This window comes from Apaloderma vittatum, unplaced genomic scaffold, assembly GCF_000703405.1.
Source record: "Apaloderma vittatum isolate BGI_N311 unplaced genomic scaffold, ASM70340v1 scaffold13712, whole genome shotgun sequence".
Taxonomy (NCBI): Eukaryota; Metazoa; Chordata; class Aves; order Trogoniformes; family Trogonidae; genus Apaloderma; species Apaloderma vittatum.
Window position 1 is genome coordinate 4,844 of NW_009703171.1, and position 13,255 is coordinate 18,098.

Sequence of the window (13,255 nt, forward strand, 5' to 3'; positions counted from 1 at the left end):
GTCAAATTAAGAATTTAGAAACAATGTAAACCACCGACCTAATTCTCCAACTCCCAGTGCTAAGAATCTCAGGAAATTTAACCATAGGTTCACAACAGAATGAACACCAGTATAAACTGGGGGGTTCACAACACTCTTAACTGGGTGAGGAGCCGTGACTGAGATCTCCACTACTTTTGCTTCTCCACCACTCAAGAAAGCCCAGGAACCACGCGTTCCTTTTGTCACATCTAGGATCCGAAACGAAACCTCACAGCACACAACCTCACTGTCTGTTAAATTATGCCTGGGCTGAGCACTCAGAAATCCCATGACTGTACGTTGAAGCTCAGAGGTGGAAGGAACGTTGACACCAAGCAGGGCAAGTCCATCCACCATCCCCAGACTACCAATGCTCTGTATTTCAATCACAGCCACTTTACAGGATATGTTCATACCCAGGAAGAACGGTTTATGGGACTAAAGAAACAGCAGCATAAAAATAAGAATTGAGAAAGCAGATCAAGTGGTGACACCAGCTAATTTAGTGACGAACATTTGAAAAGCATAAGAAAATTCACAAGGCAAGGACAGAGGAATAACTGAGTTATTCTGACAGCCTTATGCACAGATTTTGTTTTGTTTGACAGATATAAATAAGTTCTAGCCTCTGACTGAAGGAGGAAAAAAAAGCTTTCACACTCCATCACACATGCCTAAGAAATATGTATTTAAAGAAACTGCCACTAACCCATCTCAGTGTATGTAGTAGAAAATAGCATGTGCTTCACTTTACAGCTAGATTTCAACAAGTAGGTGTAAAAAAATTGGTGGGGGAAAAGAAGCAACCATATAAGGCAACAAAACCAGAATAAAAAAGAATGTGTTTTGGTGAGTTGGGCAGACATCTGTTTTTACCACACAAGGCTTGGCAACTTTCTAATTAGGGGAACCTCAGATTACCCTTTCAGCTAGGAAGTAACACACAAAGCAAGGTTCCTTACGTGTAAGACGAGATCAAACTTCCTAATATTTACCTGTCTGCTTTCAAAAGCAGGTTAGATGGCAGTTCAAGGAGCTGGTTGTGTTGCACATCCAGGACCTCCACTTGCGTTCGCTCGAGCCGATCTGGTAGTCTTCCTAACAGGTTATGTCCTGCCAGTAGCTTACGCAAGCTGCTATTGTAAAACAACCTTAGAGGAAAAAAAAATAAACACCAAAAATGAGGAAAAAAATATAAAAAGAAGAGTTGCTTTGAGAATTTACGTGCAATATCACAGTTCATCACAAGAAAGTGATTCAGACAGCTGATTAGCAGACATGGTATTAATTAAGCACAAATCCAAGAATGTCTTCCCACTCTCCACCAACTTCTTGAAAAGGTTGTTCAGAGACAATGAAAGAGGTTTAGGGATGATTCAGGAGTGAAAGTAGTGAGAAAAGGTTATCTTATCGCACTGTGTAAAACACAAATACAGAAGCACAATCAGTGAAGGAGGTAACTGCTAACAATGGTGGCAGAAAACTGCATGACAGATCCCCCCCAAGCTAATGGAAGAACTTCAGAAGTGTGGGTGCAACCACCAGTCACCCCACAGGCTTCATAGTGCTCTTTTAATCATGTGCTGACTCATAATCCAATGCAATGCCCAACCCCCCATTTTCCTTTTCTGTTAATACTAGGCAAACATAAAGCCTCCTCTCCAGTTTTACAGCGAATGAAATTTATCTAATCGGCTTTGCTTTCTTGAGCTTTTACAAGCAACAGATGACCCGGAGTCCCATCCTCCCGCCCCATTTTCGGGGGGCTCGGGGAGAAAGGGAGAGGAAGAACAGCGAAACATGGAGACAAGGACAAACAGCTGTTTTAATGAAATAGTAAAAATAAAATTTGCAATATAAACAATGTAACAGGGAGTTTAAAATCTGCACCCAAAGACTTAAAAAATGGAGCAACTCTTGACTTCGGATGGGAACCACTTTCAGCAAATTAACAAAAAAGATTATTCTTCAGATGCCACCTGTCTTCCATTCCCACTACTGTACTGTTTAATCTGGTGAGCCTGTGCATCATACCGACCTGTTTCAAAGACTCGCAAATTACTCAGCATTAAAGCAAAAATCTTCTTCCCTCTGTTACAATGACCCAGATAACACATAAAGAGCCTCCCTGCCCCTTCCCTACAATACATCAGGTCATTGGATTATTGTGCCAAAATAATCAGTGAAGTATGCTGAGTATTTTCCCCTTGACAGATAGAGTCATGCTCCGTATCTGCGTGCCAGCATTAACAGTTATCTCAGTTGGCTGGATTGTCTGTGTTATGACCGTGGATACAAGTCAACAGCCAGCCCTATCATTCCCAAAGGCTCAACACAGGCTCAGAAGACTTTCCATAACAGTGATAAGCATATCTATTACATTTTTGTCATTTAAACACGTTTCACTCCACTTTTACTTTAAAATCTCTATTTCCTTTCTTAACCAAGACTGGTCAGTATCATCAACACCAAGAATTATAGGAAAAAGCAGAATTGATTGACACCTCCAGAAAAAATGTATCACTTCAGAGTTTTTTTGGATGGGTGAGGGCAGTGCTATTTTAAAATAAAAAAAATGTTCAAATCATAGCAAAAACCCCTTAGAAATCAGCTTTTTTATGACAATATAACCTATAAATAATTCAGAAGAACTCAGTAAGTCTTCATTTGTGGCAGGTGGGTTTTTTTGTTTGCTTGATTTCTCTTATTTTCCACATTATCCAAACACCAAAGGAACTGGGCTGCTTGCAGGGAGATGAAACACCAGCATTAAACTAAGCAAACTCCTGATGATGAGCCTGGGACACCTAGTTCTCAAGCTGGGTGGGGAACCAGGACACTGGGACTGCTCTTCCCTATGGGCAGCTTTCCCACTGGAAGTTTTGACAGATCAAATATTTCTAAGGACAAACACTTCATCCAACATCAGCATCTTCTGAGAAAACATGGCTTGGTGAAAGCATTTAATGAACTCCTTTAATAACTGTTCTAGAGGACACAATGCTGAATAGATTTTTTTAGAAAACAAAAAGGAACAAAAAAGAAACACACGTCTGTTCAATGGTGGCAGCAAGGTCATTTAGGCAACTCTTAATTGAAGCATTTCCATTTTCTTTGGTGAATCTTTAGCAATGTCAGTGTTAGGGCAATGAATCTGTCCTCATAGCTAAGAATAAGCACCCTTTTCGTTATTTTTCAGTACTTTTAGAACAGAAATGGGTGCATTACAGCCCAGTGTACACTGTTCCCATTTTCTCCGAGGCAAACATTAGTACACAGTCCTCTATCTCAACTGCTTCAACTCTCGGTCTTCAAGGATTGTTTTTCTGTTTCAAGAGGCGAACCCACACAGCATCAACTGTAGTTTGTTTAGATTAGGTGCAACCTTCAGCCTTCCAGGAAACTGCCACTGGTCAGTCACGCTCGAACACTTGTGGTTAGAACTGCAAGAATCCTCCTAGGACAGTCCTGCGCACTCATTGCACAGGTTTTCAGAGTGATATTTGATGTAGAAGGAAAAGCACACAGCAGTGTACATGAATGCACTTACCGGGCACTAGTATTTACCCAATACTTAACAGTAGGTCTATACTCCTGAGACACTTGGCATTTGAATCCAGACCCCAATTTCCCTAAAGTTTAACATATGTTCAAAGCCCGTGTTTTGAACTGGGCCCCACAACTGAGCTGACTTATTAGGAGCTAAGCTACCTAGACACATACTACAAAGAAGAGCTTTCAAAGATAAGGTATTTCCTGGGGTTAATGATAAGATGGCAGGAGAGACAAGTGGGATGTTAACTGTACCTAATTTCAGCTAATCATTAATCTTCCAGAGATATCCGGTATGCCTTGATAGTCCTTGCTGTTATGAAGTGCAAATGAAAGGCGAATGAACTTTTGCTCCCCTCACCTTCTGAGTAGGCACAGTTTCACTTTGTGTGAAAAAGAGAGTGATTAATAGTCTGCATGTTAGCCCGTTAGTTTGCTCGGTAGATCTCCTCGCATCCTATTCTGCCCACATTTCTGAAATCAACTCTCTTCCCATTTCTGACACGAAAACTGCCAGCTTACACCATATGGCACATTCATCTGACCCAGCCAAAACTATCTTTTTTGGTTTCTGATGCTCTTCTGTGCTGTTCAGCACTGCAGGAAAAGTATTTGATAGCTCATCATATACTAGTTGCCTACAATCTTCAATGGCTCTGCACATCCCTACGCAATTTCACCCTTTGAGCCTAGTATGTTCTCCCTCTTTCACATCTTTTGCAGCATACAGAGCAGCCAAGAATGACAGATCCTTTTCTGTGAAGTCAGAGACTTAAAAATTCTCAACACTTGACCAGTACACTCACCTGGAACAGGTCTCTCCAGGAAAGAAACTAGTAAGAGCCATTTGTTATTTAAACTCAACTCCTATATTTCTTCCTGTTCATTTGTAGTTACCAAGTTTAGACTCCTGGAAAAGAGAGCAATTGCCTTCGCTGCACGGAGTCTACTTGCAGGAGGTTTTGCCTGATGAGGCTTTACCTTCTCATCTCAATCCTTTTTTCACTCAAACAGGGCTGTGAACTGGAGTCTCTAGGCACCAAGGAAACTAAGTTACAAGTTCTGGTTCTCTAAACTGTCATGCAAAGTTATGGCTGTAAATATTTAATATTCTGTATTAAAAATGAAGGGCAAAAACTGCCTGAACAGCTACATGAAGAGCTTCAAAACTTCCACCTGGAGTTCAAAGGCATTGCTTTCTCTGCATGAAAGTAAAAGAAGAAAGGCTGGGTGGAAGTTTGAGGCATGACGACACCCCACAAGGTAAAAATAAAATCAAACAAAAGATAAAATGGGTCTGACAGTCACTGGAACAAGCCAAACACTGAATCAGCAATTATTTCTGAATTGCTTATCCTGTTCCACATTGTACAACTGGTCTGCAAGACTCACCGGGCCGGCAGCTCACGTATCTGATTGTGGCCAACGTCCAACACTTCCAGTTTCCTGCTGTCACACACCCACTCAGGCAGGTTTTCCAGGTGATTTCTATGAATAAAGAACACAAAGAGGTGTAACTAAACAATAATCGAGATGTAAAGACTATTAAGAATATGGCCTGAAGGCAGATACAGATACCTGCAGGAAATAAATCTGCTACATACGCTTCCTCTGAGATTGTATCACCCCTCCTTCTCTCGGGGCACTACAAGTGCAGCAAGTGCCTGGGCGAGGAGGCAAGAAAGTTAATAGCCTTATTGTCTCCCTACATGTGCTGCCACTAAGTAAATGGCAAAAGCTGCTTCCAAATTGTCAGGGAAGAAGTATTAAAGAGTATTAGGGTATCAAGAATGAAGACGTCTCTTTATGGAGGAGAAAATTTGTGGAATACACCTCAGAAGATATTCACGCCCTACACAGCTGAAGCACACCTTTTTCAATGCCCCATAAGCTCAATTCTAAACCCCACTCTACCACTCTTCAGTTACCTTGCTCAGTAAAGCAAATCTTTTTTTTTTTTAGTGTATCTTTAAAGTCAAGCATTTTGCTTTCCTTCCATTTGTCTTCACAGAAACCAACCCTTCTAAAAATTAAGTTCTCAGAGGTAATTTTTTCCATATATTGGACTGAAAACATGCAGCTAGGCACAGTGGGGCATAGATGTATCCTGCCCTGAAGACAAACATTAGCAGCACAAAACACATGGAGAATACATAGAACCACTACATCAGTTAGCACACACAGATGCAAAACTGGGCATCAAATAATATTCAGGCTCTCGCAGACTTAAGTTCAGGGATAGGACCCTTACACAGCATGAACATAAAATCAATGTTCATGCTTATTCATGTACTTCTATCCCATAGCTTATTCATGCAATAGCCTTTAACCAAAATATGCAGTAGCAAACTAACCCCTCTTACCCTCAGATAGCTTCCTTTTTAATCTCAAACAGAGAGAAATTCCAAGTAAGCCAAGAAGCTGGACACCCTACCCGTTTAGTTACAATGCCATCACTGAACTGAGGCACAAAAAAGGGTCTGTGATCAAGATCATGTATTCTGCATTAATTCCATTTACAGCTAAATGGAAAACACAGCTCTGTGAAGAATGCTTTTCAGTAAATTACACTTAGTCATACTATATCTTACATTTAGGTGCACAATGCGAGTAACTCAAGGTTGATGAAACTTTGAAGCTGATGGCTATTTGCCCAGGTTAACTCACTAATCGTTACAATCACCTTGAACAGATTAAGGGTACTTTAAGAACGCTTTTTAATGAATGAGATTATTACTTCAACATGCAGATTATTTATTCCTTAAATAAGGCAGACAAACACATGCATTAAGTCTTTTCCTCATTCAGTCCTTAAATTGTAAAACAAACTAAACCACCCCCTTTTTCCATTTATTTCCTTATCCCACCTCCCTTGTTAAGATGAGTTTTACAGATGCATTGAAAAGGCAGCTGCAGAGACCTCTGCAGCAGCCAGGGCTGCGGAGAACAATGACGAGCTGTAGGAGCTGCTGAATTGATGAGTAAACTATCAAACCGTCACCTACACCGGGCTTCTGACATAGACATATCCAGAAAAAAATTTTTGTACATGTCTCATATTGGTGCACGTTTGAATCATCATGTTACATCTCTCTAAGACAGGAAATACTCAAATCAGAGAAACTCTCTTTCACTATTAAGGCACATTTTTTTTTTTTTTTAATGCTAAAGGCAAAAACGGAAAAAGTGAATTTATAAAAAGGAAATAAGGAAGAACTGTCCAGTAGAAAAAAAGCCCATCCTGTAACTCTGAAAATCATTCAGGCTTCTCATATCTCATGGTCTAATTCCTGCCCTCCCAGCAAAATAACAGTGAATGTAATTTTTCATAAGCCTCATTGATGTATATTTTATAGGCCAGCCTAGTCCTAACCCATAACACCCAAGGAAAAAAAATACTCTTACCTAGAAATATCCATATAAGCCAGGCAATTAGGAACTGGATACACATCAAGGTGAACAAGTTCTACAGGGAAAAACATACAAAACCAAAAGTGGTGATATAAAGATTTGCACCTAAATGGCTGATCCATAATAGTTACCTTAAACAGCTAACACCCAGGGGTTTCAGAACAAGTCAGTAACCTAAAAAATTTCTGAGGGTCTGGGTCTTTGTACACAGAGTTTTGCTTCTCTATTGTCTGAATACATTTCCTATATTACATTGTACCTGCTGTGACAGACACAGCATAACCAGAGAGGAGAAACTGGAGGATTTTAAAAGTTTCATGGCAAATTCTCATAATTCCTTTTTTGTCCCAGAGCTATTCACCCCCCCTGCCCAGAGCAGTCTGTCACAAACCTACTCTAACTTTTTTTCACTGGTCATTAATGTGTCAGGCACAGGAAGGGAGGATCTCCCCTCTGGAACGGCGAGCTACGGAACACCCAACCCAGAGTCCCACGGGTCATGGCAAGATCCAGAGTATTTTTCAGCACTTTACACGAGCTTTTGCATTTCTGTGGAGTTCCTCGCTGCACGCAGTATTACAGACCTTTCACAGTGTCTTAATTACTGCTAGTAATGTTATACTTTGTTTGCTTCAATAGTATTTCATAACCTAAGGTTTTTAAGTAGTTAATGTTTAGCATTAAGCTTGAAACAAAACCAGCGGGCATTTATTTAAGCCTAGTAAAAATCCACTGAAGTGAAAGTGTAAGGAGAATCACAGCTCCTTTAGAAGATGAGACTAAAACAAGGTGGCTGAGGACGCAAAGACAGGATAGCCAGGAGGAACAGCAAGACCAAACAGGCAGCTGATTGCAAGATAAGGGTTCATGGGTTCTCAGCTCCCACTGCGCAGCACATGCTCGGATTATGTTAACTTTTCTCAGCTACAAAGATCCTGGCATGAATAATTAATGAAGGCCCAGGCTTGGATATCGTTAGGATGACGGCCTTTTAAAGGCAGTTCAGACTGTTCATCCAATTCAAAGCTTTCTCAGCTTGCATTTTGGTTATTCCGTACCAAACCACTCCAAACAAAAATGGTGGTGAAAATCATTTTGAAGTAACAGGAGCTTCCAGAGACAGAACAAACAACTACTCATGGGACACAGCAGTTATTCAACTGGAAAAGGCTGCATTATTTTTATTATAAAATACAAATGAAGTTACTCATCATAGATTTTGTAGCTTTCTGTCCAGAGTAAGCAGCTAGAATCACAGAAGCAAAAAAATGTATCTTGTTTTAGTTCATTTCACAGTCACTTGTTCAAACTTTCTCACCTCCAGGGAGAAGCAATAAATTCCTTGCCTTAGTAAAGCAACATTAATACAACCCAAAGAACCCCTCTCCCTGCTGACAGAGAGAATTTCAGTCCAAATTCTAAAGATTTTCACAACTCTCAAATAACACTGAGCTAGTGATTTGGAGGTTTCAAAGTCACTTCGGAAGCTCAGAACTGTCAGTAGCATGACACAGCACATCTGAAACCCTTTTATCCAAGGGTCAATGTCAAGAGCCTCCTGATTCCTCCTGATTACTTATCCTGCACTCCACAGGCATCCCACAGAGCACCAGGTACAGAACCAGAAGTCAGATGAACAATGCCACGTCTGCCCCGAAAAAGCACTTACCATTGGCAGAAGCGTACAGCGCTTTGAGAAAATATCCACTGATTTTGAGGGTTACCAGTTGATTCCGTTCACAGTGTAGCACTTCAACGTTGTTAAAAACTGTTGCATCCAGCTCCCCAAGTTTGTTGTCTCTGAGATCTAGTTGGGTCACATGATGCAGAAAATCTATTTCACTGGCCTCCAATCTCCTAATTGAATTCAATCTTGCAGACAAAAAAAAAAAGAGATTAAGTGTAGTTCTGTGGCAGGCTCCTACTGACATACCAATGCTTACTCTACAATCAGTTGCCCTGAATTAAACTAGCAGGCCTCCATGTTCTGATCAAGGTTGATTTTAAAAATTTTCCTCTTGCTATGGTAATTTAGAAGCAGGATGGATCTGCTCTGTTGTTCTATCCATAACAACAAAGGAACGATGACACCAAGCTCCTTGCGAAGCTACTTTGAAAAAAGCTCTGCAAGGTAGGTATTATTGTCATTATGTCTATAAAAATAAAAGATGATCTGGCTGTTATTTGTGCCCAATAGCTTAGAGAAAGAACAAATCCTCTACAGCTCCTGCTGGCCTATCATAAGCATCTGCTGGAAAAGTCTGGCAGATATGAGCAGCCTGCAGATATTAGAGTCTCTTGGCTTACTGAAAGGCCAAATTGAAATTTATGAATTCCTATATATCTCGCCTCTTGTGTCACCATATTCCACAGCAACTAAATTCAGAGACCTGAAAATGAGTGTTGAAAAAAAAACCAAACAAAACCAGCAAAACCCCAAGACAAGTGGGTCTGTCAGATAAAGAAAACAGGTTTTATCACACCCTCACTGCAGTGCTATGATGCTGCCAGTACCCAGGAACTTCCCCAGAAGTTACAACTGAAGGAGATTATCTATAACCCAGCAATGTTTGAGACTGTAGAGCAGTTCAAAGGGTTCAGTTTCAAATTCCCCACTCTGACCAGAACACTGAAGTCAGTACAGTAACTTCTGCATGCCCATTAAGCCTCCCTAGCAAAGGTTAGGGCAAACAGCCTTGTCTAGCTGACTGCAGAATCTAGCTTCCCCAAAGACCGTAAGAATAAAAAAACCAGGGCATCAATAAAATAACGTTATTCATGGTGGACTAGACTTTTTAACATACCACAAAATTATAAAGTCTTTATTTTTATCCTTCCACTGCCCTATTCTGCATCTTGCATACCTGTAACACTTCAGACAGAAGCTGTTTGGTCAGGGACTACCATTTATATTAACAGTGCAGCAAGAACTGCAGGAATCACCAGTGTCCCAGGCTCTGTTTTGTTTGATCTTTTGGTGTAAACATTAATTTTCCCACAACTCATTTCCCTATGTATTGATCCACCTAAACATTACCTCTTCCTCAAAGAAGAGTGCTTGTCACGGCAAGTGCTGTGAGTTACATAACACCACCAGAAACACGGTTCAGTGGACTAACACAAGAGATTCATACCCAGGGGCTACTCTGACAGCCAAGGAGAAATCATTTCGCCACCAATAATCTAGACACACTTTCCTCCTGCCCACCTTTTTCCAAGTCCCTACCTTAGATCCACGTGTTTAATATGAGGCATCCTTTTTAACACCTGCAGGTTCAAGGTATCCATACAGTTTCCTGCCATACAGAGCTTATCCATGGCAGTCAGCTTCTCCAGCACGCCTGGGATGTCAGTGAACTCATTAAAGGACAGGCTCACGTAGTTGAGCTGATGCATATGCTCCAATTCGTCAGGAAGGGACTGGAGAAAGTTGCCATCCAGCAAAAATGTCTGCAAGCTATTAAAAGCGGGGGAGGGGAAGAGAGAGTGAAGAAAGTGAGTGACCTGTTAAATCGCATTTCCTTCCTATAAACACACAGATCTGCAGCAGTTATGCTGACATAAAGTATACAAAAGGGCAGGAGAAAGAAAAATGTCAAGGAATAACACTTTAACATGCATTACAGAAGATGTCAAACAAGAAATTAAAAGCCTTGGCTGCGTTAGACAGTTACATCATTATCTTCAAACATCTCCAGAACTGTGACTTGCGTGATGGCTGAAGCACATCAGGAAGGAGGTTTAAACATCTTCACTGTGAAGGTGACCCTGTCAGTTGCTGGGGATCGAGACACAGTGTGCTGCTTCCCCTCCACCCATAGCTGACAACTGCTTCCATGCAGATCTACACGCAAGTCTCCTCTGACAAAACCCACTCAGTTTAAGCTGCTTCTCCTACCAAGATTATCTACCGTCTTGAAACTGCTTGTTGCCTTGTGTGTACACTAAGTTTTAAGAAAGTACTTGCTTGTGCATCTCGCCTACAACTGCTGGAACACTTCTGAGGGCATTGCAGGACACGTTGAGCTCAGTCAGGGTTGGGATACTGCAGACTGCCAGTGGGAAGTCTCCTAAGTTATTATTCGAAAGGTTAAGGCTCTTCAACTTGGTGAATCTACAATGAGATAATAAAAAATAAAAAATTTAGTAAAAAGAGTACAAATAAGTGGAGTATAAACCAGACCAGGTTGGCCTGTAATAATTAATACACAGTAAGTTTGGTTATGAAAACACAAATTACATGCATTTTTAGTTTATATACTCAGAACAACCAGGAAAACTACTACATGCTCAAGTTCATGGGTTCGACTCCCGTTCGGTCCCTGTGTGTTGCCTGACCTAGTTGAGAGCCGTCCCTGCCCATGACAGGGAGGTTGGATTAAATGATCTCTTAGGTCCCTTCCAGTCTAGACCATTCTACAATTCTATGAAGTTCAATACCACTTGCAAGAATTCACTCACGTTAAAGCCGGCATAGAGAAACAGGCCCTTCTGAACATGTTAAATATATTTTCCTATGAGTCTAACAAAGCATAAAACCTTTGCCACCTTTATGGTATACGTCACTTCTGTGGCACCTCACCCCTCACTCTGTACTAAAGTATTTCTACTTTTCTGAACATATTTCTTGCTAGTAAGACTATCCTAACGACACTAGTTACAAGGTGCAGGAGATTCTCAGCCTATTTAAACACTAGATTTTTGTGGTGCAGCTCAGACATATTCATGTAAGTTGATAATGCCTTTCAGCTAAAAATTCTCATTGGAATAGATTGGTTTGAATACAACTGGGAAATGTGCTGAATTAAAGCAGAATTTAGCAATTAGAATTCAGTCTCTGTAGCCATAGAGGCAAATTCTTCTGCTCTTGATTAAGTCCAATGTCAAAGCTCGCAGAGATTTCAGAATTTTGTCCTTGACATGTCATGGAACTGTTAAAAGCCCCTTGGTTTGTCACATTAGCCAACGAAGCAACTTGCATGTGCTTGCCTTATTAAAGATGACCACGACTGTTTGAACAAAAAAACCCAAGAAAGGGACAATCCAATTAGCCAGCCTGCATGTTCAGCAACATTATTATGGTTGCCTAACAACCGCTGGGAGGTATGCCTAAAGGCAAGTAAAAGGATGAATGAAAAGATCTGTGTCAGATTCCAACAGATGGGAGGAAGTTTCTTTTCTGGCATGGTTTACACCAGAACATTTTATTTGGACTTCATTTTCCCTTCGTTAAGGCTCAAGTCCTTTATTTGTGCGAGCAGGCTTTTATATAACACAGCGATGGAAGCAAAATGGCACCTACGAACGCTGCTACTGCCCCTGAAAGCAATCGCTGACAGCATGTGCCAGTCCATCCATACCTGCTGCATCAGCCCAGCACATTCTTAAAGCACTTTGTCCTCCCCTGATCAAAAGACACAGACAGAAAACGCATCAAGCGTTAGAAGGGCGAAGAGTTTTAACTCCAAAAGACTCTTAAAAATCCTTACCAGCTACTGCAATCAACTGGAACACACATTTAGCATTGCTTAAATCAAACTCACGTCACTGATGAAAACTCAACATGAACAATGTAAGTAGCATTTTCGTATCGTATTTCAATAGGGTTTGTGGATTTTACCCCAAAATACAGGCTATAAACACGCATTTACACAGGCTTGCAGCAAGCAAGGGGATGCTGTGCCTTCTATAGGTATTTTGGTGCAAAGATGACAGAAGAAAAAAAATAGAAAAATCATAGCCAGAGTTAGCACAGATTTTGAACACCCTGTGCCATGCTGGAGGCAGAAGAAGTTTGAAACAGAGTTAGATGGAGATTAAATGAAATCTTGCAATCAAATTACTGCTGCAGGGGGAAAAAAAAAAGCTACTGTGAAGAAACAACAACTAATGTATCTCTAGTGGGAGAACTGTAAAATAAAAAGGCAGCTAGGGTAAGCCACTGATGTTAATGAGGGCTTCTAGTCTTAAAAAAAAAAAGAAAAAAAAGCAGCATATTTTCAACACTATACCTTCATATTCCTCTATTTTCAGAGAAAGGACTTAAAAATCTTGAACCTAGAACTGAAACACACAGTCGTGCATTTATCTTGAAGATAACTGTAGATTAGGCCACAGATACACTGTGTTGAAACGTGGGGTGATTCTGTGGTGGAACAGCTGTCCCACATCTCCCTCAAAGTCAACTGCAAATACAAACAAGAATGCTCTAAGTAGCAGACTCTGGGGCCTTCAGAAATCTTTTTTTTTTTTTTTTTTTGTAATTAACTAA

The 13,255-nt window shown here is 40.7% G+C and overlaps 1 protein-coding gene across 1 annotated transcript in view; it reads right to left on the minus strand.

Moving 5' to 3' along the window:
* Window positions 1–1,016: 1,016 nt before the first annotated feature.
* Window positions 1,017–13,255, minus strand: part of LOC104270238 (PH domain leucine-rich repeat-containing protein phosphatase 1-like) — a gene marked incomplete at its 3' end in the record, with an annotated part of 37,934 nt that continues 25,695 nt past the window's right edge. Inside the window, exons 5-10 of the mRNA XM_009864540.1 lie at window positions 10,952–11,098; window positions 10,211–10,441; window positions 8,654–8,856; window positions 6,979–7,039; window positions 4,966–5,061; window positions 1,017–1,172 (exon numbers count right to left, since the gene is read on the minus strand). Of these exons, the coding sequence (XP_009862842.1) occupies window positions 1,017–1,172; window positions 4,966–5,061; window positions 6,979–7,039; window positions 8,654–8,856; window positions 10,211–10,441; window positions 10,952–11,098 (894 nt within the window). The remainder of the gene's footprint in view (window positions 1,173–4,965; window positions 5,062–6,978; window positions 7,040–8,653; window positions 8,857–10,210; window positions 10,442–10,951; window positions 11,099–13,255) is intronic.